Genomic DNA, 26,860 nt, shown 5'->3' with positions numbered 1-26,860 from the left:
TGAGGAAACAAATACACAAAGAAAGAGATAGGTGGTGTAACAAAAGCACAGTCCATGTTCTCACCACTAATTCCCTCTTGTTAACCAATCCTACGAATTAGCCAGCATTTCTCTGGTCCCTTTGTACAACACTGCTCAAAGCCCAGAGCATATTAAATATGCACAGTTGGCAAGTCGTTCTTTTATAGTTCATGTATACACTTAAAATTTCCACAGGAGAGTTGTATAAGATTACTTAAAGTTAACTGAGGAGCTAGGGGTTTTGCTCAATAGACGAATGCTTGCCTAACATGTCAAGACCCTGAGCTCAATCCCAGAACCTGGAGGGGTGAGGGTGGTCAACTGGGTTTTCTCCCACAACTTTTTATGCTACTATGCCAGAAACCCTAGGTTCAATACACACACACACACACACACACGGAATAAAGAATGCTTTGGAAAGACTAAACTAGACAGTAAAGAAGACCCACTAAAAACAATGCTATCAAACTAGCTGTAGGAGAAGTATAAGACTCGGGGAAAGATCATAAAAACACTACGAGTCTGCATTCAATGTGCTTTACTAAAGGAAAACCAAAACCAGAAATCATAAACAATATGCTGTAATTGTGGTTTATTCAAAGAATGACAACACAGAACTCTAATCAGTGTTCTAAAAAAAAAAAAAAAAAAAACAGTGAAGGCTCGGTAAACTTGGTCTTACACTGGCAAATGATAATATACATTTGTTTTTCATTGAAAAATGTTTTCAGCCAGAGGTGGTGGTGGTGCATGCCTATAATCCCAGCTTAGGAGGCTGAGGCAGGAGGATTACAAGTTCAAAGCCAGTCTCAACAATTTAGTGAGGCCCTACGCAACTCAGCAAGACCCTGTCTCTAAATAAAATATAAAAAAGGGAGATGTCACTCAGCGATTAAGGGCCCCTGGGTTCAATCTCCTGTACTAAGGGAAAGAAAAATGTTCTCACATAAGTAATCATTTGTCTTCATTTTCAGAAAAAAAAATGTTTTTTATACATGTATATTTTTAAAGTTTTCAAGGTATTACTTTAACCATCTTTTCTGATTAAATGATCAACCAACCACCAGTATGAAAGGTGTTGGATAACAATGCTTCTGTCTTATATACATATTCAAGCTGTCAGAGGAGCATGAAGCTTTCTTGTGTCTAGTAGTCAGACAGGTTTTCCAGAGAAAGTAAACTGAATCTCAAAAGATGATTAGAAATTTAGCAGGCAAACAAGAGGAGAAAACATTCCAGTTCTGTACACTGACCCAGAAACATGATAGAGAATGAATAAAGTCAAAATATTTCCTTTTACTTACCAGGCCCAGATTCAGATTCATGATTCAATCTTTTCTTTTTTTTCCCCCTCTCCCTTTTTGGTACTAGGGATTGAACCCTGGGGTGCTCTAACACTGAGCCATGTCCCCAACCTTTTCTATTTTTTATTTTATTTTATTTTATTTATTTTATTTCACTAAGTGGCTGAGACTGGCCTTGAATTTGCCATCCTCCTGCCTCAGCCTCCTGAGTCTCTGGGATTATGAGCATGTGCCACTGTATCCAACCCACTGAACTTTTTCTACAACAAATTTATTTATCCTTTCTCTTTAAATTCCTTGTCTATGAATTAGGGAATAAGTACTACCTACCACATATGATTTTACAAAGAACGTGGATACATGTAAAGTGCTAGCACTGTACCTGATAACAAGGTAAATGCTCAATAATGAAAGTATGATTGTTTTTGAAGGGTAAAGAAAAAAGGAAAGAGGAAACAAAGTACTGGGTCAAATTACTAGACCACGGATACCATCTTCCCCGACTCTACTACTCTTTCAAGTTTAGTAAGTGTGCTGACCCAGATCTCTAGGCACCTCCTTACTCCCTCCTTTCAGTTTTATAGGAACCTACATTCCTCAGGAGCAGGTTTGGGTTGTGCCTATTATTTAAGCTCCTTTGCTCACTGCTTAACCTTCTCATTTAGGAAGTATAAACTGAGAGCAAGTCCCAGACTGAGCTGTAATTTTCCATCAGGTAGAATTGGTATCACCCTTGTGGAATCTGACATCATGTTTATTTCTCCTAAGTAGATATACTGGTATTGAATTCAATTTCTGTCATATGCAAATGAGTGTTAATGGAACTTGTGTGATCAGAAATGAAACATTCCCCCTGGCCCTTCCCTTTGAAGAACCTCTCTACTGCAGTTATGCCAAGAACCTATTTGCCACACCCAAAATACCTCTTCTACCCAACCTCATTCAATACTTCCCAAAGCGTACCTTAATTTCAGGGCTCCTACACCCTGCTTTTCTCCCCACCTCATCTCCAAAACGAAAATTCTACCTTTTTTTCTTTGGCCATACTGCTTTCAGTCAACTACAACAAATTCTCCTTTTTGCATATCAATATTTTCTAATAATTCATCAGCTTGTTCAGATACAGTACTTTTATAAAAAAGGTTAAACAGCACTAGGTCTGCCAAAGTCATCTCATTTCCTCAAATAAGAACAGGTTTGTTCTTTTGCATAAGAACAAACACACAGTTGACATATTTATTATTCTGTTGTAACAGAAAATATAAAAAAGGCTAAGAAAAACCAAAGAACTACATATTATTTGTTCTTGGTAACATAATAAACAAATTATATTAGAATACATATATACAGGACTTAATTAAGCTACTAGCCTAAGAGCAAGCTGAAAAATCTCCAGCTGACAGAGATGTGGGACAGGGGAACATGCCTGTCACTGCCTGTAATTCCAGCAACTCTCAGGGGCTGTAGCAGGAGGATCGCAAGTTTGAGTCCTGTCTCAAAATTAAACATATAAAGGGCTGGAGATATAGCTCAGGGTTCAATCTCCATTATCAAAAAAGAAAAAAAAAAAACTTTATACATTTGGTTCCTTCCTCCTGTCTGCCTCAACTCTACCCGATTCCTGCTCCCCTCTTCTATCCCCTTCCCCAATTTCTCTTACCTCAGTTTCTTTCTGAACTCCAAATTTTTCTTTATTACAACCTCCAGTCCTTGATGCTTACTTATTATCACCACCGACTACTGCTATCTCCTGCCTATTCTCTAGCGCAGTCAGTTTATTGTCCTTCAACCACTATTTATGGGCAAAGAAAATATAGTAGTTACTAGGCAAATGGATCATTTAAACTAGTTCTTGGCTTCTAAAACATGATACAAATAAATATAAAACTGAATGCACTCTGTCCATAGAAACCTCAACCAACAAGAACAAACCACTTACAGGGCACCCATTATATGCCTCAAATTTTACATACTTTTACCTTTTTTAAAACTTACAACTACCCTACTTGGTACATATATTATCACCAGCATTTTACCAATAAAAATATGGCCTGGAAAAGTTGTGAATTGGAAATGATAGAGTTGTCTCAAATATCCACAATTTCTACTGCCAAATAATGATGGTCAACAGAGTGCTTTGTTAAATTGGCCACCCAGGCAAGAAATTCCAAAGATCTTGAGGATAATCTTATTTCTAGCCCAGAACTGAAACCTGGATACCATCAGCAACACTCATAAGTGGTAAAGTATAACTGATTGTCAAGCAGACTGTAGTCTGCAAAGGGAAATCTGTCCAGATTATTTGGGCATTCAAACACCTCTCAAAAACTTCATAATAAAAGATTTTGTTTTAAATTCTGCCTAAATGGGCAAGTATTGAAGAAAAACCTTCGGTCTCCCCTACTACTAGAATTCAAAGAAATGTAAATATAGAAATAAAGTTTAGGACTATAAACAGGCACATCTCTTAAAACATAAGTACTATCAGCCAAGTGCAATGGCATACACTTCTAATCCCAGTGGCTTGGGAGACTGAGGCAAGAGGATCACAAGTTCAAGGTCAGTCTCAGCAACGTAGCAAGACCCTAAGCAACTTAGGGAGACCCTGTCGCAAAAGGGCTGGGAGTATAACTCAGTGATACAGCACGCTGGGTTCAATCCCTGGTACCAAAAAAAGAAAGAAAACAGAAAGAACTGTTTGCTATCAATGGTATTGTTCCCCAAATAAGTACTGGGATCATTCTTATTTGGAAAGTAACATTAAAAAATCCAGTTTCTAGTAATGGTGCCCTACAGCAACTCGCCTACTGAAACAGCTAAAAATTCTGTACAAAATATTTCTATGATCTTCTTAAAAGCAACACAAAGCTGATGAGATAGCAAGGAATTATTTGGTCAAAATTAGAGAAGAAATGGGAATTCAGCTAAGTATATAGAATAAAAGTCACTGTTGCCCTTTTGGGTACTGGCCAATCAGAACAAACTTGAACTTTAGTTTGGACAGCCTTGTAAGACCCAAGAACAAAAATGAAAGATCCAGACGATCCAGAATAGAAGGGTCTAAGAGGTGACATACCTCACACTAAGCTAAGACCCCAAGGAGCTAACCTTAAAGCAAGATGGCAGAAGTACAGTGACACTCAAACATATTTATAATCATAATTTATATCAGCTGGGTGATCAAAAAATCTTACCAATGAATTTGCCTTAAAGTAGCTCTGGATTAATAAGGCCTCCAGACATCTATGAGAAGCAAACACAAAACCCTCCTGAAGAAGATACCTATATTTCGAAGCTCAGATTAGTCTTAAATTTTCTGAAGGACAGTGAGTAGCACACAAAAATATTCCAAGGGGTCTGGGGTTGTGGCTCAGTGGTAGAGCACTCACCCAGCATGTGTGAGGCCCTGGGTTCAATTCTCAGCACCGTATAAAAATAAAATAGAGGTACTGTGTCCACCTACAACTAAAACAAAATATTTTTAAATTTTTTTTTTAAATAATAAACAGGAATGCAGAGGAATAAGTTAAGTCATCATGATCAAGAACCAGAAAACAAGAGGGACCATGCAAAGGCTCCCCTAAGATCTCAAGTGTAGGAACTGCAGAGACACTAAATATAAAATAACTACTAAGTTTAAAGAATAAAATATCATACTGAAAATATCTGTAGAAAATAGAACACTATTGGGGAGCAGGGGGAAAGCAGATTTGATTGAAAAAGAACCAAAGTGAATGTCAACAACAACCAAAACCAAAAATTCACTGGATAAAAGATTAGACTCAAGAGATGAGAAAAAGAAATGAAAGATAAATCAGAATAAATTACCCAGAATAAAACAGAGATGACATGCATGGGGGCAAACACCTGTAATCCCAGCTATTTGGGAGGCTAAGGCAGAATAAGGCAGAAGACTGCAAGTTTAAAGCCAGCCTTAGCAACTTGGGAAGATCCAGTCTTAAAAAAACTAAAACAAAGCAAAACAAAACCAAAAACAGATAAAAAGATGGAAAATATACAGTAGAGAAAGGAGAGGCGTAGGATATATGTATAATCAAAACCCAAAAAGAGAAGAAAATGCAACAGGAAATATCTAAAGAGATTATAAATGAGAATTAGGCAAAATTAATGAGATGCTAACCTACAGATTTAAGAAACCTAACAAAGTCCCAAACAAAATAAAAAGGAATCTATACTCTAACAAATCAATGAAACTGCAAAACACTAAACATGAAGAAAATCTCAAATGTAACCAATATAATAAGTTAGAAAGTGGGAAAATACAGTAAAATCTCTGTGTCTGATAGCTTAAATAAAAACAATAAGTAAGCATCAGTGTGGTTCTGATTACTTCTGAAAGCTGTGAATGAAGGAGACAATAGGGAAGGGGTGGGGCTTAGCGATGAGAGTATGTTTAGCATGTACAATGGACTGGGTTCAAAGCCCAGCACCAAAAAATCAAATCAAATCAACAAGAAGAAGAGAGATAATATCTGAAAAGGCTTTTTAGGGCTGGGGAGGGAGCTCAGTCAGTATATGCTTGCCTTGCAAGCACAAGGCCCTGGGTTCGATCCCCAGCACCTCAAAAAAAAAAAAAAAAGGCTTTTTAAAGAGATATCTGGAGCTGGGGGTGGTGGCACACACCTGTAATTCCAGAAGCTCCGGAGGCTGAAGCAGGAGAATCTCTACTCAAAGCCAGCCACAGCAATTTAGCAAGGCCATAAGCAACTCAGCAAAGTCCTGCCTCTAAATAAAATATTTTTTAAAAAAGCAGGGGGCTGGGGATGTGGCTGAGTGGTTAAGTTCACCTGGGTTCAATTTCCAGTACCAAAAAAAAGGGAAAAAAAAAAAAAAAAAAAAAAGATATCTGGAGACTTAAGTAACAGAGCTTATACAAAACTATTGCATTCTTGATCATTTAATCTCTCTGGCCTCACTTTACCTATACAATAAAGTAGGGGTTATTTTCAAAGATAGTTTCAACTCAAAGATTACACTGTCATTATATACTTCAGTCAGTGGGAGGTGATTCAAATTATAATATTCTACTGCCTAAAAATAAAATGCTAGCTCTCATCAGAAAGAACAATGGAAATAAAAAAAGAAATCATAGCCCAAATTCTATAAAGCTATCCATATATGGAATACCAATACAAGTGTTGAAACTGCCAAACTTTTTTATATAGACTGTGTGTTCTGTGTGCATAAAAACAGAAAAAACAACAACTAAAGCACTGGTTCTTAATCCTTGCACATTACAACTATAGGGGAGCTAAAAAACAAACAAACAAAAAACTCACTAAAGCCAGGGACCACACTTCCAATGACTCTGACAGATATTATAGATTGGTCTGGGAATAGATAACTTTACAAGAGTCCCCACATTATTTTAAGATTTCAGCTAAGTTTGAGAAACGCTGGAACTTAAATAACAAATAACAGGACATATTTTAAAAGAGTAAAACCTCTATAATAGTTCCAAAATATAATTAAAGATTATGAAATTATCAAGGATATGGACAGAACAAAAAAATGAACCTGCTCACAAAATTGTATCATATCACCATTGGGTTTGTCTGTTCCAAAAATAAGGAAGTATGTTAAAAGACCGAATGAAATTGGGAGTTAGTTTCATTGAGTGGTCAATAAATGTAATGCAAACTTAAAATAATTATATTCAGAAGAACTCACATGAATTCCAAGATAGCAGATGCCTGGTGGGTTATTAAAGAGAGCAAGTACTTCAAAGAATGTAACTATTTTGAAGCAGATACTAAAGACCAACATTCCTACTAAATGTCCTTAGTGCCAGGGTCAGAACCAGAGTATTAGACTGCATGGACTCAGGATGGCACATACATTCTCTAGCTTTGAAAGAATTCATGACTAAAGATTATATTTTTCTCTGGGGATACAGATATAGAGTAAAACAACAGTGCATTTGCTACTATTTATTTATTCAGCGCTTATTTTGTGTTATGCACCATACCTCTACCAGGTTCTTTAAAATAACTCATTTAAGTCGCACGAGACCATTAATTATTCTCACTTTACACACAAGAAAATTAAGGCTATGAAAGGTCATTTTGGCAAATATGTATTAAAGGCGTGAAATATAACAGTAAATTTTAGAGCATGGATTTAAACCCAGGTCTATGCCACGCTGCTTTTCACAATACCTTAAATATTATCATAACAAAAATAAACATCATTTAGTGCTTACTTTTTCCACTTAAAATGCTTAGTAAGTCTTCTCAACAGTTTTATGAAGCTACTTGATCAAAACATGTTTCAATCATTTTTATTATTATATTTTTTGACTCATTGTACACAAATGGGTACAACTTTCATTTCTCTGGTTGTACAAGAAGTAGAGTTACCATTTGTGTAATCATACATGTACATAGTATAATGATGCTTGTCTCATTCCATTATCTTTCCTTCCCTCCTCCCTCGCCTTCAATCATTTTTGACTCCCCCTTTTCTCAAACTTCACATCCTGTCAGGCCCAGTGGCACAGGCTTGTAATCCCAGCAGCTTAGGAGGCTGAGGCAGAGGAGGATCACAAGTTCAAAGCCAGCCTCAACAACAGCAAGGCGCTCAGCAACTCAGTGAGACCCTGTCTGTAAATAAAATACAAAATAGGGCTGGGGTTGTGACTCAGTGCCTCTGAGTTCAATTCCCAGTACCACCACCCCCCCCCAAAAAAAAAAAAAAAAAAAAAAACTACTTCACATGCTATCCCTTAGCACATCCATTTGCCGGTTCTACCATCAATGTCATTCAGAATCCACTATATTTTGATGATATAATAAAAAATATATTCACATATCCCTGCCACCATCACTCATTTCTAGCCTGAATTAACTCAGGCTCCTAAATAGTCTTCCTGCTTCTTCTACGCTTCCAGGCCTATTCTCATGCTTGGCAAAGGTATCTTTTTAAAGACAACATCACCTTTGCTCTCTGCTCAAAACATTCCAATGGCTGCCCATTTTGCTGAGGTAAAATCCAAAGTTTTTATAATGGGCAAGACTCTACCTCTCATTTCTCCCATCCTCTTTCTCTACTCTAGCTACATCTGCCTCTTGTTATTCCTCAAACATTCCAAGCATTCTCCCTTCTCCCTGGCTGCTTCTCCTGCTTACACAGCTCCACTTCAGATTATTACTTTTTCAGGTTTTAACTCACATGGCATCTTATCAATGAAGACTCTCTTCCCTTCTCAAGTACTACGGATCCCCTTTATCCCATCAGGGCATTTATCACCTTCCAACATGTCCTATATTTATCACTGTCTGCCCCTGATTTAAACTTCATTAGAGCAAGATCTCTTCAGTCTCTCTTCATTGTTGTATCTTTTCTGATGCCTCAAATGGGATATACCATCAAGTAGGTACTTAAGAAATATGTGCTGAATGAAAATATAAATCATTAGTGCCAAAACCCAGATTCATGAACAGTCCAGCATACAACCTCCACACCACATGCCCTATACTACTCAATCTTATCACCAACTACACACAATTCTAGCACTTTCAGGTAAATATCAAAACCTTTTCCCTATTATACACAAACGTCATCATCAAAATCTAGGGCCAAGCCAGGAGCTGTGGCACACACCTATAATTCCAGTGACTTGGGAGGCTGAGGCAAGAGGATCATAAGTTTGAGGTCGGCCTCAGCAATTTGGAGAAACCATGTGTCAAAATAAAAAAATTGTTAAAAAAAAAAAAAAGAGTGGAGCTGAGGATGCACTCAGCTCCACTTACTCACTCAGTGGTAAGTCACCTCTGCGTTCAAACCCTAGTAAACCCCCAAAATCTAGGGCCATTAATTTTTGGGTGGTGTGGGGGCACCAGGAATTGAACCCAGGGGCACTTACCCACTGGGCCACATGCCCAGCCCATTTTTTGTATTTTATTTTGAGACAGGGTGTAAGTTGCTGAGCCTGGCTTTGAACCTGTGATCCTTCTGCCTCAGTCTCCCAAGCCACTGGGGTTGCAGGCTTTGTGCTTCTAAGCCCAGTTAGGGCCATTAATTTTTAATTTTTATATATCTGATTTCCTAATAGATATTTTCAAATACTGACCCTTGGGTTCTCTAATTCAAAGTGCTTTCCTCCTTTCACTCTTTCCACTCTTAACTCTTCTCTCTTATGCTATTCTAAGAAAATTAACCTTCCTGGCAAATTAGAAACTCTGATTCTTCTATATGTTATTTATTTTCTATTACACTAACTAGGCTGCATGTTTCTTTGGGGTCTCTAGCACAATGTCTTACATACAGAAATATATTCTCATATCTTATTAGTATTCCTTCTCCAATTCCTTTTACACCCTGATTATTCTTTTTTTCTCCCACAAATAACCCTGCTTTTTTGGAGGGTACCATTGTCAAAATTAATAGTCTATTAAGATGGGCATGGGGAAATAAATGACAAAGTAGTTTTTGGTACAACATGGCTGTTCTTTACTCTCAAAATCTGAAGGAGGCAGGCCGTGGCAGAGGCAGGCCAGGTAGATGGGAGCTTGGATTGCCTTTCAAAACTCTGCCCTGGCAATTTGAAAGAGCAGGACTGACAGGTTCCCGAAGGGACAAATTAGACAGAATCTTAAATCTTTGTTGGTGGTAATGACATGAAAAGAGATTTAAAAATTAAAAGGACACCAACTGATCCATATTTCATCTCAATTCATTTAAATTATTTTAATTTCCTATTGTTTTACCAGAAAAATTTCCAATGGTGAAGAAGAAAAATGAAGGGAAAGATTTGAGTTTAATGATGATATGATGCAAAGAAATGTTTTGAAATTTCCAATTTCACTAATAAGGGAGACAAAGATCATAGATTATTGCAAATTATCTCCCTCCTTAATACCTATGTTCAGAAAATATGAAAACAGTTTTTAAGTTTCTCTATGGGAGTTTAATTTAATTTTAACACAAATCAAAAGAAACTATAAAAATGTATTGTCCTTAATATGATGAGCATGAATGAGAAACCTACCTGAAGTTTAAAGAGAGAGAGAGAGAGAGAGTGTGTCTGTGTAAAAAAGACTGACAACATAGGTAAATTGAAAAGTTTAAACAGGAGGGAAGAGAGTAAACAAGACAGGATGGAGTAGAAATTCTCAAACTCCTACTTGTAGCATTGATTTCTTATTTGTTTTTGATCAAGTTAGCGTGACTTATTTTACAATTCTTAAACCAGAAAAGAAATTAAAATATAAGCAGCTATATCAAAAATCATTTCCTGCAAATGAACATTAAAGTTAAGCCTTGCCTTTAACTCTTCCTTGAAGCCTGAAATCCACAAGCTCATTTACAGAATACATTACTAATAAAGGTGAAAACATGTAAGCATTCAAACTTGTTGGGTACTATACAGACACTATCAGCTTCATTCTAAGAAAACTTACAAATCTCAAATGAACTACATTATAGCAACATTAAGAGCAGGAACAAAAAAGTCACCAAAGAATAACATACAACTGTAGAAACAGAGACTTAGAAGAAATCACAGACACCATGGACCATTCCCTCACTCATTTAACCTGTTCATCCATCATCTCCCAGATACCTTCCCTAATGATCCCCTCTAAAACAGCTGCCCCATCACACTTTATTTCTGCACCCTGACTTGTTTTTCCCCACAGCAGTTGCCACTATATGCCATTATACAACACAGCTGCATTCGCTGATTATTTGCCTTCAGACTAAAACAAACTCCAGGAGGGCAGAAGCTCTGTCAGTTTTGTTAATCCCAGAGCCTAGACACACGTGGCTGGCATTCAATAAACATATCATGAACATAAATGATGAAAGTGAAGCCCAGAAAGGTTAAAGGATTTCCTCAAGGTCACAGATCTAGCAGTAAACATGGTCCTTACTGATAACACTGTCTACTATAACCTTGCCTCTTTGGTCTTTCCAGAGCCACCTCCACTCCACCAAAGCAGTCTGTTTCAGCACATGATTCTATTTCACAGATTTCTCCCTCTCTCTCTCTCTGCCAAAGAAAATACATGTTACAAAAAAGGGGGGCACACTGGATAGCATTTTAACTTCAAGTACTTCACCAACCAAAACTGTATTCAAATTCCCTAAGTATAAGGGATTAGCCCCTAAAACAGGCATAACCAATCACAGTTCTTTAAGTTCCTCCTGAAATTAAGTGTATGCTTTATAACTTTCAAGAACCACCACTGAAAACCTTACCAATTCAGAACTGCCTGTAAAATATCAACACACTTTCATTCTTCTCAGGGCCCACAACAGCTCATCTCTGGATATACTTTATCTTGCAGATTATGTAAGGCAATGGAAATAATACTGAAGTCCCTTTAGTTCTTTTTAAAACATATGTCAATCTCACAAAACACTGAACATAAAATTAACTCTTGGCAAGTGTTAGATTCTGAGAACAGGAACTATCTCCGAACCAAGATTGGACCGTAATCAACTAGGTTCTTCATTCAAAATCCATGAAACTAAACGAAACGCAGGAGCAGTGGAAGGGAAGAAAAGGACAGAAGAAACATTCACATACAGAAAAAGGGAGCTGATATTTCTAATAAGACTACTGCCCAAAATTAGTTTTTCACTGAAAGCCAAGGCCTCATTGACACAACTTGGGTTGTCTTCTGTGATCACCTTCCTTGCAGAAAGAGAAGTCAACTGCCAATACCTTTTGCAGGGAACGTCTCCAGACCTAGGATGGGACACGCTAGGACAGGATGATTTGCTCGGTGTCTCTCAAAACTACTGTCAGCCCCAATCAGTAAACTAAAAGGGACGCCCTAAGATGTGGCATGGCAAGAGTTGAAATGAGACTGGGAGTTCAGAGTGGGAAACAGACGAAAAGGCGCGGGGAGGGTAAACAACACATCAAGAGCGGGAGTGAGAACCCGGGTGGAAGAAGTGGGGTCAGCGAAAGCCAAAGGTGAAGGGAACCAGGGGATGAGGTTCTGGGTGGGATGGGCGCGAGCAAAGGGGGAGGGGACGCGAGAGGGCTGGGGGAGGGGGAAAAGGGTCCGGGGCGGGGCGGAAGGGAGCGAAGAGGCGGGATGAAGAGAGCCAGGCCGGGAGGGTCTTTACCTGCAGCTCCGCCCGCTCCACCTCCCACTGTGCTCTCTCCACCTCGAAACGGGCCCATTCGTGCTGCAGGAAGTGCAGGATCCCCGGGAGGCTGTATTGGGCTCGAGCCGCCCCCGCCGCAGCCGCCCCGTCGCCGACCGCGGCAGCCTCTGCCAGAGGCCCGAGCCCCTTCGCACCGCCGGCGCCCGGGTGGTTGTTGCTGAAGAAGACGCCGGGACCCGCCTGCTCGTCCATGGCGGCCGCAGAAACCCAGGGAGCTGCCCAGGCGCCCAGCAGCGGAGGCAACGGCGGCAGCCAGCAGCGCCTCCTCCTCCCTCCGCCGCTCCCCGCCCACACCCCAGTCAGCAGGGAGCAGCCGCTTGGGCGCGGGGGCCGGCCGAGCCCGTGACGGGCCGGGAAGTGGGTCAACTGCGGCGCGCGGCGGCCCGGGGCCTGCTGGGAAATGTAGTCGCGGGGCGGGGCGGGGCGCGGCGCGGGCGGCCTGCAGGCTGCGCCTGGGCTCGGGCGTGACCGCGGCTCCGCTCCGCCCCGCCCTCCCGGAGGGGGCGGTCGCGGGGGCGCTCGGGGAGGTCCGGGCGATCCGCGTGGGTTTCCTCTTCAGCTGGGCTAGGCGGAGCTGTGCCCCGCGCCCTCGGGCAGAGGAAGCTGCGGAAGTTCACGGGCGGCTCTCCCTGTTGCACACTCGCACACACACGGAAGTTATCTCGCGAAAATATCAACCCGAGTTGCACATCTTTTAGGGCTTCCTGGTCGTTTTGTTAAAAAAAAAAAAAAAAAAAGGCTGAAAGCAAGCTATGCAGTCCGACTGCAGGACTTTGGCTCTCCAACCAGCCGCACTCAGTCCTCTCCTTTGCAAAGCTCCGACCTCACAGTTTCTCCGGTCCTACACAACCCTCGCCTACTCTGTGTCGCTCTCGATCCTACCTTTTTTACCCGATGAGTTCAAACCTGTTGCCTGATGAGTTTTCCTTTACAAGAAACTGGTCATCTCTCCCCTAAGACAACACAGCGGCTTTCTGGGGCTTCTTCCAAATTCTAGTTTGTTGATGTCTCTTCCGAAAAAGCTTTCAGCAGAAGTCCCTCTCCCTTTGTAGTAATCCTGCAGTAAATCCTGTAAAAAAGTTTCAGATGTCAAATAACAGATGATATAGTTTTTTTTTTTGTTTCATTTTTCCTATCATCCCCCTGAGGTTTTTGCTCAATTCAATAGAGCAAATATTTTGATTGTCAGTTATATCCCCGCGCTTTGGAGATAAAAAGATGACAGTTCCTGTTATCTAAGAGAGATTGATACACACACACACACACACACACACACACAGCCTTAAAACTACTCTATCTGAAAAAACAAAGTCCCCTTCTGCTCCAGACCTCCCTTGGGTATCCAAGGACCTTTCCTTTTTCACTTGTCAAGTTCCCAGTTTCTTCCACGTTTCACTTGCATACTGGCAACGCTATCAATCTACCAAAGGCACACACAAATCCATTTATTTTACATGAACTTTTTGCAAATGTTTTCCTTCTCCGAATACCTCGATATCATTATACTGTAATTCACTCTACAACAAGGGGACAAAGGAAGGCGCCTGAAAAAACACTTGAGAAATGAAAAATAAATTATCTAGCAAATATTTCTTAAGTCTAAGAAGTTACTTGTAATCCTTCTGTTTCTTGGATGAACTTCTGGGATATCAGACCTGATGATGGTCATGGGAAAAAATGTAAAGATATAGGGTGATGAGTGACATGTAAGGGAAGGACATCCTGTCCTTGTCCTCTCTCGCCTCCCCCTCTTCCCATGGCTACTTGTGCAAAGGACAGGAAACACATTGTATCTGGTCTGGTTGCAAATAAAGATGGCAAGCTCTAGCTTCTCTCCGTTATTGAATGTTTCCGTTTTGTGAATTCATCCTTTATTGTCATAAAAAGTTGATCAGGGCCTGGCTGAATTCTCTGTGTCATAAATTATTTTGGATGTTAAGTGTCCTTCGAGATACAACCCAATTTTCTCATTTACAAGTCAAATAACTAAAGTCCAAAGAAATTGAGTCTTGTCCACAATGAGATCTTGAGTGAGTGCCAGAGCCAAAACTAGCACCTAGATTTCCTGCTAATTTAGTGATCTTTTTTTCATTAACAGATTGACATCTCTTTTATTAGAACTACCAGAGTACCAGGGAGACAATTATTCAACAACTGCTTATTTTTTTTATCTGAAGGGTTTAAATAATCTTACAGGTTTGAATGTTACCTGTTTTTTCCTCTAATGTAGATGTGCACTGACTCTTCCTTTAATTAGTAACAACCTATAAAATATAATTAAATTGAGATAACCTAGGCTACCACACATATGCAAAAGCACTGTTTTAACTCGTGGTTTAACTTTATTACTTTTTTTGCTTTTCAAGACTTTATTTATATACAAGATAATGCTGATAGTCTGTCATGAGAATATCATTCAATATACCAAAATATTAAAAATGGTCATAGTAAACTGGGCTTATGAAACAATTTTCACTTTTTCAAAAAATTTTCATATGTTGTTATATTTCTTTTTAGTAACAAAAAAAAATTTTTTTAAACATGATACCTTCTCTTGGAGTTATAGTTCTTTTGCTCCAAATTGTTTTAAGAGAGTAAGGTAGGGGCCAGGGTTGTGGCTCAGTGGTAGAGTGCTTGCTTAGCATGTGTGAGGCACTGGGTTAGAGTCTCAGCAGCCCATATAAATGAATAAAATAAAAGTCCATCAACAACTAAAAATGTATGTAAAAATAATTTTTAAAAAAGCATAAGGTATGTGCATTCCCAGATTTCCTACTAAATGAGTCAACTTCTAAAACTATTCATTCTTTAGTAGTGAACTTACTGGTGGTTTTTTTCCCTTTGTGCTTCTCTGTTTTTCACATTTTCTGTATTCAATATGAATTGCTTTTAGCATTTTATCGAATACAACATATATACAGAAAAACTCAATGAACTTTCACAAATTTCCATGTAACTACTACTCAAATCATAACATAGAACATTATAGGCATTCATCCCAAAAGTCTCCTTTCAATGTACATTCTCAGTCATAACAGCAAAAATGTCTTTTGTATTCAGGGAAATATCCTTTAAAAGTCAATAACAAAAAAGGACATAGCATTTGTAATTAGTCAAACTTGAACTTTATTTCTTAGTCTACGTAATTTTCCAGATTTGGAAATATTGCACAAATGAAATTTTTTTCATCCTTGATTCCTTTGTTTTTAATATGGTAATATCAGTTACCCTATGAAGTGACAGTGAGATCATATGAGAGACGAAATATAAATCCCTTAGCACAGAACCTCGCATATGATAAATACTGACTAATAATGGCTATTATCTTAATCCAGTTCATAATATTAACTGAAATGATACACATAAAAACCAGGTGTTGAGCTGGGCAGGGTCACATTCCTGTAACCCCAGCTACTCCAGAAGTTGAGGTAGTGGGATCACAAGTTTAAAGCCAGCCTGGGCAGTTTAGTAAATTTGTCTCAAAATTAAAAATGACAAACCGATCCTGGTCAATATGAAGGGTTCAATAATTGTTCTTTTTACTTTCTTATCCCTCCTCCCCTATTCAGAATTTTAATTTAGAAGATTTAAAATAATCTTAAAAACAAAACAAAATTAAAGCCTAAGTCTAACCTTTAAAACCACAGAGTGTGGCTAATTTCCTGATCTTTTTATTTTATAATAAAGCCTAAATAACATAAAAATAGGGTACCCTTTCTAAGAACACAGTGCAACTGTTAAAACCAGTTTAAAGTGAAAAATGCAAAATACTACAAGTTTATTTAGATATAAGGAATGTTTTCTACTTTTTAAAAAATATGCGTGTGTGTTGTGGGATCAGCTATAGTTCTATAAAATGACAATACATCTGCTTTTGTGCGTGTGTGTGTTTTTTCATTAAAATGAGTGGTTTTTTTTTTTTTTTCAAGTGGTTTTAAATGACCAGTTATTTGGGTTTCTGAGACTTTACCCAAAGAAAAACTTCAAATTGAATTTGACAGTTCTTTCAAAATTCTGGGCAGAAAAAAGGGGAACTATTGGAATTAAGAGAGGCCTTCCCAAGACGAGAATTTGGGGGAACAATTGGTGATAACCCATTGTTTATACACCTCTTCTACCATCTGACCTCTTCCTGATCTCTTTCCCCTCTCCCATTTGCTTACCTTGCCTCAAGGGGTCAGTTCTGAGACTAACTTCCCTCAGACTACAGCTAAACTTACTGCCTAGATTTGAAGTCTAGTAATGGCTTGGTTGGGGAAACACCCAATAATAAGTTGGGAATGAAGGAATTCTATCATTTGAAACTTTCTTGAAGTCCAAGAATTAAATCTACCTCACAGGCTTCTGACATGATGGGAAAATAGCCTCTATTAGTTGTTGTTATTATTACTACTATTTTCTTTAGAAGAGTATGGTTGAAATTAGGGAACTGCCTAATTTTAAAATTAAATTTTATTTTATTAATTCTATTTAATAAATTTATAAAAATTAAATTTCATTTTTAAATTAAAATTAATTTTATCATTGTTGATAATTTGAGGAATACTTCAAATTCAAAATCAGGATTGCTTTAATAAATCTAAATAACAAGAGACCACAATGATTACACAGTTCTGAAGCTGTAGCAAGACTTCTGTTGGAATATTAATGGTGATCAAATTCTATTTCTCTAAGCAAAGAAGACTGAGTTTTGACATATTCTCATCCTTTCTCCCCGGCAACTCCTTCTCTTGCTTCTCTACCCCTTTTCTCTTTTAAAGTTTCCAATGAATGAAAGTTCTACCCAACAAACTATTGTTTTCTTTTAATAACTAAAGTGTCCCCATTTCTAAGCCAGGAACTGAATTTCAAACAATTATATACTCACTCTATAAAAGTAACTCTGTGTGTGTGTGTGTGTGTACACGTGTGTGTAAGAATATCTTTGTATGCTGGCTACTGCTGCCAACAATGCAACTGAATCACACCGGTTTCTAGGTGTAGCCACTTTTTCAGTAGAAGATATACAATCTTCATTTAGGTGTGAATTATTCAGAACAGTACCACTTCCCCAGATTCCCATTAAACTGGTTCTCAAGAGAATTAAAATGTGATACAATTTTGTACATTATTTTTTACCAACATGACAGAGGAAAAAATCTGGACTTCATGCCAGAAAACCAAGATGAATGAAGTTAATTTCTGTTTACATTTTGAAGACCCATGCTTTTCTTAGATTTTTTTAAAATGGGATTTAATCTATTTTGAACGTACTACAACTCTGCAAGTTCTCAATACGGTACTATTGTTTAATATGTGTTAATTATAGTACTTGCTGTTGTTCCCTGTGATGGAAAATTCTACCATTATCTGTGTTATCTCCTCTTCCAGATTTCCCCTCAGCAGCAGGACATGAAGTAACAAGAGCAGAAGAGTAGGACTAGTTTAAACCAGTTAATCCACACTTTCACAGGAACTCATAATATGTAACATGACCAATAAGCTGACTATATTCAAATTTAGCTAATACATATAAATTTACTAGGAGAAAAATAATTTAAATAAAATGGTTCTTAGTATTTGGCAATAACCAAATTAATGCTGCAACATTTTTTGTAAGCATGTAATCACTTGTAAAAATTAAGGAAGAGTAAAAATTAACTCTTCCTTAATTTTTAAAATTTTTAAAGAGGGCGGAATGGGGTTTTAAAGCAGAATTTAAGTACTCAGAGGAAGAAAAGTAGTATGGTGAAAGAAACCCAATATTACTGACACAAAAAGAATCAGATGAAAGTAATAACAATTATTTTATAGCTGATATTTATGGAACATGTGCTAAAAAAAAAAAAAGCATTGTACATGTATTAATTCAATCCTTACAATGTCCCTATAAGGTAAATTCTATCTTTACTGGTACCACAAGGCCATAGACACCACTACAAAACAAAATAAAGAGGTGAAGAAGGTAGGGGCCAGGTTACACAGGGCCTTGAAAGGAATTGGTTTTTATCTAAGGTAACCAAATGAAAAGTTTTTAGAAAGGTGTCAGATTTGAATATATAAGTCATTTGATTTTATTTGTAGAAAATAGAGCATTCAGACACTTCTGAATTGTTTTCTAAAGGTCAAGCACAATTTAAAGGTCCTTTACGGGTATTAACTCATTTAATCCAGAGCTACTCTATGAGTATGAACATTATTATTGTTCTCATTTTGCAGATACAGAAATGGAGGCAAAAAAACAGGTGACCTACTCAGGGTTATATAAGTTATGACAGAGCTGGATTCCTACCCAGACAAACTGAGCCTACCATCCACTGCTATACTTTTGCTTTTTTATCTACAGTGGAGTTATATCCTGATAAATTCATCTTCAATTGAAAATAACATGTTAAAAATGCATGAATACACCTAACCTACTCAACATCTTAGCTTAGCAACAGGGTACACTCTAGAGACCTGGCATGAGGCTCAACTGAGGCTGACCAGAAGCTGCAGTTCACTGCCCCTGCCCAGCATGGACAGAGAATATCCTATGGCTATTTCTCACCTGGGAAAAGATAAAAAGCAAAATTTGAATTATGGTTCCTACTGATTGTATAGCACTCTTGCCTCATCATAAAGTCAAAAAAGTTTAAGTTGAAATATTATGAAGTCAAGAATCATCTATACTGCAAATGAGCATGGTGACTTGGAGTAGGGTTCAATCCTGGGTTCAATCCCTGGTACAAAAAAAAAAAAAAAAAAAAAAAAAGTAAATCTTAAGGACTCCTGAAAACCTTTAAAGGAATCCTGCCTGTTATATCTCCTCTCATGCCATACTTCATACCATTCCTTCCTACTTACTAACATCTGTGATTATTTTATTCCATCTCCTGTCGGAATGTAATCCTATCATGGCAGATTTTTTGCTTGACCACTGTATTCCCATCATCTGTCATACATAAATTGTCCAGTGAATGAATAAGAGACAGCACTGGAGAATCATATCACAAAATTTTTTTGGTAAAGGGGAATTTAAGTTTTTTGTTTTTTTTCACATAAGAGAGTTTATTAAGCACACAGACAGTGTCTCCCTGCAGGGTAAGAGAGAAAATGAGAGGAAAAGAGAAAGGGTGCGTGCGCAGGAAAGAGAGAAATGGAGGAGTCAGCATGAAAGCGAGGAGGAGCGAGAGAAGCATGAAAGTGAGGAGAGCAGAAGAGACAGCATGAACGTGAGGAGAAGAAGAGAGCGGAATTTAAGTTCTTATACATATGTCCAGTATCAAGCAAAGCACTATCATAAGGCAATCTATGTGGGGAGGGGCATACTGCAGATTGACCCTAGAGACTCTCAACCACTGAGCCACATCCCCAGCCCTTTCATTTTTTATTTTGAGACAGGGACTTCCTAAGTTGCTGAAGCTGACTTTAAACTTGAAATCCTCCTGACCTGCTGGGATTACAGATGTTGAGCCACTGCATCCAGCTCCATTTTTATTTTACAGTTTCTTAGAAAACTTATTAAAATTACTTATTAAAACTACTTATTTGACATACTGACCTGTTTATGCAGGTGGGCTAGTCTGGTCATCCTACCTGAAAATTAATGATCACATGGTTCTTTTTAAACCTCAGCTCCTCTAAATCTCTTGGCTTAAATGAACATCAGATCATCATTGTCCTTGACATCTTCTACCCTTCCCTACCTCCTGTGTGCACACACTGGGGTTCACAGTATGTAAAACAGTACTACCAAAAATTGTGTTTTTTCACTAAAAACAGTCCAAACTTCATTAAGATTTTCTCCTTGCTGCTCAACTAAAATGCCATTAATAAAATATAACATTTAGTTATATCAAAATATTTGGCAATGTATGGGATCTCCCATCCATTTTCTTGGAATTTGGAAAACAGTGACCCAGTTTCATTTTCATATGTCTACTCCAAAAAATATTACTTTCTGAAGATTCAGAACTATCAAAATTCAAATCTGGCTTTTGTAGTTGTTGTTGGGATAGAGACCTGTCATAGTTTTATAACCCCTGTAACAAATCTATCCTAAGAAAATAATGTACAAAGTTTTACTTTTAAAAAGTCAAATGCAACATTTTTTATTAAAATGTAAAAACTGGAAACAAAATACCATGTACAGGATAATGGCTATCAATAATAGCATATCCACCATTAAGTAGCCATCAAAATATGATCATTGCTAAATGCTTCTCATATTATTAGAGTAGTAATATAGGGGAAATGCTTAGAAAATAAATATAAGAAAGCAAGATACAACATCTACTATTTAGGAGATTGCAACTATGGAAAGAAATAGATTCAAATATTAACATTTGTTCTGGGTGGTGGGTTGTGGAAATTTTCCCATAATTTTACAGAATGCAAATTTTGTGATTATAATAAATTAATTCATGAAAGATATAAAATTAACTTTTTTTTCCTCTGAGTCTCTTGATATGCTCATTGGACAAGATTAAAGGCCTTGATAGGCATAGTAGCACAAGCCTGTAATCCCAGCAACTCAGGAGGCTGAAGCAGATAGATCCCAAATTCAAGGCCAGCCTCAGTGACCTTAACAGAATGCTCAGCAACTTAGCAAGACCCTGACTAAAAATAAAAAATAAAAAGGGCTGGCGATATAGCTCAGTGGCAAAGCGCCCCTAGGTTTAATCCCCACTACCAAAAAACCAACCAATCAACCAATCAAAAAGAAAGATTAAAGCCCATTGTAGTTTTACAAACAAAATGAGGCATTTCTCTATATAACTTGAACTAATTTGAAAAGAAAGAGATTTAAAGCAAATAATCAAAAACAAAAGAAAAAGAGAGGAAGAAAGGATCAATAATGGAAGTTAGAAAATTCAAACAAGCCCAATTAAATTTCCATGGGTTCTTTGACTAGACTTGACAGTAATGGGGGAGGGGGAAAGACAAGTACATGTGTATGAGAACATGCTGAGGTAGAAATCCATGAGTTCCAATGACAGAGACAGAAAATTGTGGATAGGAAACAAAGGCTGTAATCAAATTCCCCTTTGGGAAAATAATAGAATAGGTGGGAAAGAAGGAATAGTTGTAATTGATCACTTGTAGATATATGATTATCACATACTTGCTTAGGATAGTTTTTCCAAAAACTTGGGACAATTTTTCTAAATTATGATTGATATGCATTTTTAAAAAAATATTTTTAGTTGTCGATGGATCTTTATTTATTCATATGCAGTGCTGAGAATTGAACCTGGTGCCTCACACCTGCTAGGCAAGTGCTCTACCACTGAGACACAACCCCAGCCCTAAAATCTTATTTAAATAAAATTCTGTAAGGTCCACAAATAATTTAATAGGTTTTTAGATAAAAGAGAACTAGAGATGGATTTGTAAAGATTAAATCATGTTTTAAAAATAATCCATCTGATGGAAAATATTAAGACAAGAAATTTATTTATAGCTATACTTCAGCCATTTCTTTCACCAACCTAAACATTCCAATTAAGAATGAAGAAAATGTATAGCTGGGCATGATGCCACAGGTTCATAATTCCATTGACTCGGGAGGTTGAAGTAGGAGGACTGCAAGTACAAGGACAGCTTCAGCAACTGAGTAAGATGCTGTCTCAAAAAAAGTTTTAAAAAGGGCTAGGGGTGTGGCTAAGTGGTTAAGCATCCCTGGTACTAAAAAAAGAAGAAAATGTGAGGAATAGTAATGCATTTATTAAATAGTTATGCAGTAAATTAAATGTTTTGAAAATTGGTTAATTATAGCCATCATTCAGTATTGTTTGAATGAAAGAATCAATATAAAGTATCTAACACAGGGTCTGGCACTCAACACAAATGACAGCTTTTAATTTATAGTAATGATCTGCAATGCTTTTTTGTTGCAACTTTATTTATTTTATGTGGTGCTAAGAATTGAACCCAGTGTCTCACACGTGCAAGGAACTTTACCACTGAGCCACAACCTCAACCCCATGATCTGCAATACTTTAACTTCTGTGCCTACATTACATATTTAATGTTTTACACTTTCATACTGTAACAATTTTACATACATGTAAAGACTATTTACCAAACCAAATATCATTATTATATGCTGATATTAAAGGATTATTTAGATTCACTCTTGATAAAAAATAAGCAGATAAACATGTGGACAGATGTATTTTCTAGGTATGTAAAAGATCACAGAGAAAAATATCTACTAAATTTCCCTTTCATTTTGTAGATGAGGTACTGGGGTCTCAAAAGGTAAGTGGTCCTGTGTTTTATCCCTAATGACTAGTAGGATATGTTCAGAACAAGGACACCCGACTTCAGAGCTTATTTTTTCTAGATAAATTGAGAATCCAAACCTATAATATTGATTAATGAGAACTTGGAAAGCAAACAGAAGATACTTTATTGCTTATGCTATTAAAACTACTCAGATTATGCTTCAGAATCCACTGGCTATAATGCTACTTCTCCTTTTAGCTTTATGACACTGGAAGTTTATAATCATAATAGATATGATTATTTGGGTTGTAAAAATCTCATGGGTTGGGCAATGAAACATTAATAAACATAAAGCATCAAACAGAATTTCATTTTATAGTTGTGATTATAGAAAACTAGAAGTTAGGTTGACAGTGGCTTAGAGGGGGTTAGAGAAAAGAATAAAGAAGTACTACCAGAGAAAGAGAAAACAAGAGAGGCAGGGAGGAAGGGAAGAGAGACATTACTAACACATGATGCAGTCTACCCTAAAGGGGGAAATGATGGGAAAAGTTTGAGAGGTATCAAGAACACAAAAAATAGCCAAGGCAGAAATAAATATACTATATAAAGAGATGACTGAAAAGGAGCTACGTGCACGCATGCATGTGTGCAAAAAATGAGACCAGAAGACAATTTGGCAGTGCCTTAAAAAGTTAAACATAGAGTTACTATTTGAGTCAGCAATTCCACTCCTAGGTATATACTCAAGAGATATTAAAACATGTATCCAGCTGTGGTGGTGTGCACCTGTAATTCCAGTGATTCAGGAGGCTGAGGCAGGAGGATTGAAAGTTCAAAACCAATCTCAGCAACTTAGTGAGGCCCTCAGGACCTAGTAAGAACCTGTTTCAAAATAAAACATAAAAATGGCTGGGGATGTGGCTCAGTGGTTAAGCACCACTGGGTTCAATATCTGGTACCAAAAAAAAAAAAAAAAAAAAAATATATATATATATATATATATATGGCCACACAATAACTGGTACATTATTTTTCAGAGCATCATTATTCATAACAGGCAAAAAGTGAAAGCAAACAAATGTCCTTCAACTGATGAAAGATATCAATTGATGATAAAATGTGGCATTCATACAGTGGAATATTATTCAGTCATAAAAAGAAATGGGAGTGCTGATTCACACTACAGCATGGATGAGCCTTGAAAATATGCACAGACAAGAAAACAGTCACAAAAGATCACATATTATTCCATTTATATGAAATATCCACTGTACAAATATTTATAGAGAGAGAAAGTGGATGAGTGGTAGCCTAAGGCTGGTAGGAGATTGTGAGATGATAGATAAAGGATATGGAGTTTCCTTTGGGAGTAATGAAAATGTTCAAAATTGGCTATAGTGATGGTTGCACTACCCTGTGATTATAATAAAAACCACTGAATTGTACACATTAAGTGGGTAAATTATATAATATGTGAATTAATTTTAATAGACTTTTACCAAAATTAAAAACAAAAACAAAAATCAAGAATAACAACTTTGGAAACTCAAGTCAGAAATTAAAAACAACTCTGTAGAAATAAAAGTCAGTGAGAAAACAGGTGAGAGAAAGTGACTTTCTGAGGAATTAAAAGACTGAGGCAGGAAGAAAAGCAAGGATCTGTAAGCTGGCTGCCAACTGGTGTGGGTATGAGAGAGAATAAATGGCAGGTGGCAGGTGATAAGTAATTATATAGCTTGAAATGTTCAGAAAAGTCACTTACTTTTGATAAAGTCTATGTCACGTTGTCTGGTAAAATTTGGTGTTTAAAATTTGCTAAATGCTGTGGTATCCATTATTTCATCAATTATCTGTTTTGCAAGGAAAAATTCCCATCGCAAGAGAGACTGGCATTAACTATAATTATGACTAATTCTTTTTTGTATACCCTGAAGCACTTAGCTTGATGCCTTATACACAGTAGGTATTCAATAAATATTTGATGAATGAAACTAGCCATCACAGTCAGAAACTGAGGCTCTGTAATTACAAAACATAACTTAGATCAAATTTTCACCATTAAAAAAAGTAGAACATTAAACCACATTTGAAACACTTTAATGGACTTTAAATGAGAACTTTAATTCAATTAACAACTAAAATATACATAAACACAATTCAGTAATTTAATATTAAAGTAAAAAGATGCCTCAGAAAGATAAGGATATTTTGAGAAATGTTTAGAAAATGTGATTTTATTCATAGTATGTACACCACAAAAGAGAGACTTTCTATTATTTTGGTTTCCTGAAAATTCTAAATTTCCTTATTTTGCAAAGCAAGTTTTTTTGACAAATGCCAAATTTTGACCTTTTTTTCCCCTGATAACATCCACAGTCTGTTCCAGTACATGATACAATTATGTATTCAGCATGTAAAAGACTATGGCTCAGTGTTTAAAAAATAAATTAATTAGGGTTTGCGAGGGTATAGCTCAGTAGTAGAGTGCATGCTTAGCATGTGCAAGGCCTGGGGTTCAATCTCCAGCACCATAAAGAACAAAAACAAAACAACAAAAAAATTAATAAAAGAGAAACATTATTAGCAGGAAAAAAGAAAACATACGTACCACATAATTTTTAAAATCACTTAAAAATCAATAGTGGTGTGAACATTACTTCCTTAACCTATTTAGAAGCATTATAATACCAACATACAAATAAAATAGAATCCACAGCCTGAAATGATACAGTGGTTATCACTAACTAGGTGAAATACATATAAAAACGAATAGAGGAACGCACTAAAAAAAACTTGTTTTTAGCTTGATTGTTGGTGCAGAATGTATGGTAGGAGCTGGCTGCCTGGCAGCAGCTTTAGCCTTGCTTGCTTGGCTTGCTCGAACAGCAGTTTCTAGCCGCACTTTCAACTCAGGAGCAGCCCCCATTACCGTCTTGAAAGCATGTGGATACAGAGGTCCGATATGCATTAAATTCTGAAGTGCAAACTCATGAAGATCTTTGGAAACTGAACTTGCTGAGGCAAAAGAATTTTCATCCAGCAGGTAAGAAATCAAAGTGGGAACTAAAAGCGCAAGTAACTGGACTCCTGTAAATAACAAAGATAACAACAAAGATGGGTCTGATTTGAGAGTGCCTATTGTTTAACATTTTACATAAAAATATATTCACATATTATGTATAATTTATAGTTTAACAGCAGATTAGGCTCCAGCAATGCCCCTGAAGTAACTCATTTCAAATAAGAATTAAAGGTATAAAATAATGAAAGCATTATAATTTCAATTCTGAAATCAGTATTATTAGTGAGATGTATCAATAATAAGCACCATCATGATTTTTCCATATTTTAATTGACTACTTTACTCAGATTACAAATGTTTTGTACTATAACAAGACTTTTAAAAGGTAGTAGCTGGCTTTATTATTATTATTATTAAAATCTAAGACTAAATGCACTGCAAGAACTAGGTAGGGCTCGGGTGTAGCTCAGTGGTAGAGTGCTTGCCTAGTGTGCTTTAAGGCCCTGCTCAATCGTCAGGCACCCCCGCCCCCACACACAACACAGAGGCAAATGAATCCTATTAATGAATATGACATTCATTAGGAGGGTACCATCAAATGAATGAATAAATATATTAATTTGATGGTGGCATTTTTAGACTTACCTTTACATTTTATAGTAATATGATTCCAAAAAGGTAAATTTTCTTTTTCTTTTTTTGGTACCACAGATTGAACTCAGGGGTGCATAACCACTGAGCAACATCCCCAGCACATTTTATATTTGTTTATTTTGAAGTAGGGTCTCACAAAGTTGCTTAGGGTCACGCTAAGTTGTTGAGGCTGTCTTTGAACTTGCAATTCTCCTGCCTCAGCCTCCTGAGCCACAGTGTAAATTTTCAATTTTTGAATTTATCACTTGACTTTAAAAAAAAATTTTTTTTTTTTAGTTGTAGATGGACACAATACCTTTATTTTATTTGTTTATTTTTATGTGGTGCTAAGGATTGAATCCAGTGCCTCACACATGCTAGGCAAGTGCTCTACCACTGAGCCACAACCCCAGGCCCTATCACTTGACTTTTTGAATTTTAATTTTTAGTGCATTACAGTTATACATAAAAGTGGAGTTCACTGTGACATATTCATAAAAGTATAAAACATAGTTTTCTCCATTTCAATCCCAAGTACTTATTA

At 37.0% G+C, this 26,860-nt stretch overlaps 2 protein-coding genes across 3 annotated transcripts in view; both read right to left on the bottom strand.

The window, feature by feature from the left end:
- STRN (striatin) overlaps positions 1–12,796 on the bottom strand; it is a 127,751-nt gene extending 114,955 nt beyond the window's left edge. The window contains exon 1 of one of the 2 annotated variants that reach the window (XM_079109594.1): positions 12,426–12,796. In XM_079109594.1, coding sequence (XP_078965720.1) covers positions 12,426–12,659 — 234 coding nt within the window. In that variant the 5' untranslated portion in view covers positions 12,660–12,796. The remainder of the gene's footprint in view (positions 1–12,425) is intronic. The other variant, XM_079109595.1, reaches the window with a different exon arrangement.
- A 10,861-nt stretch (positions 12,797–23,657) lies between these two features.
- HEATR5B (HEAT repeat containing 5B) overlaps positions 23,658–26,860 on the bottom strand; it is an 88,996-nt gene continuing 85,793 nt past the window's right edge. The window contains exon 36 of the mRNA XM_079109587.1: positions 23,658–25,748. Within this exon, the coding sequence (XP_078965713.1) occupies positions 25,444–25,748 (305 nt within the window). The 3' untranslated portion in view covers positions 23,658–25,443. The remainder of the gene's footprint in view (positions 25,749–26,860) is intronic.

The sequence above is a fragment of the Sciurus vulgaris genome (genome assembly GCF_902686455.1).
Source record: "Sciurus vulgaris genome assembly, chromosome: 14".
NCBI classification, from domain to species: Eukaryota; Metazoa; Chordata; class Mammalia; order Rodentia; family Sciuridae; genus Sciurus; species Sciurus vulgaris.
This window is presented reverse-complemented; position numbering and strand designations above follow the sequence as displayed.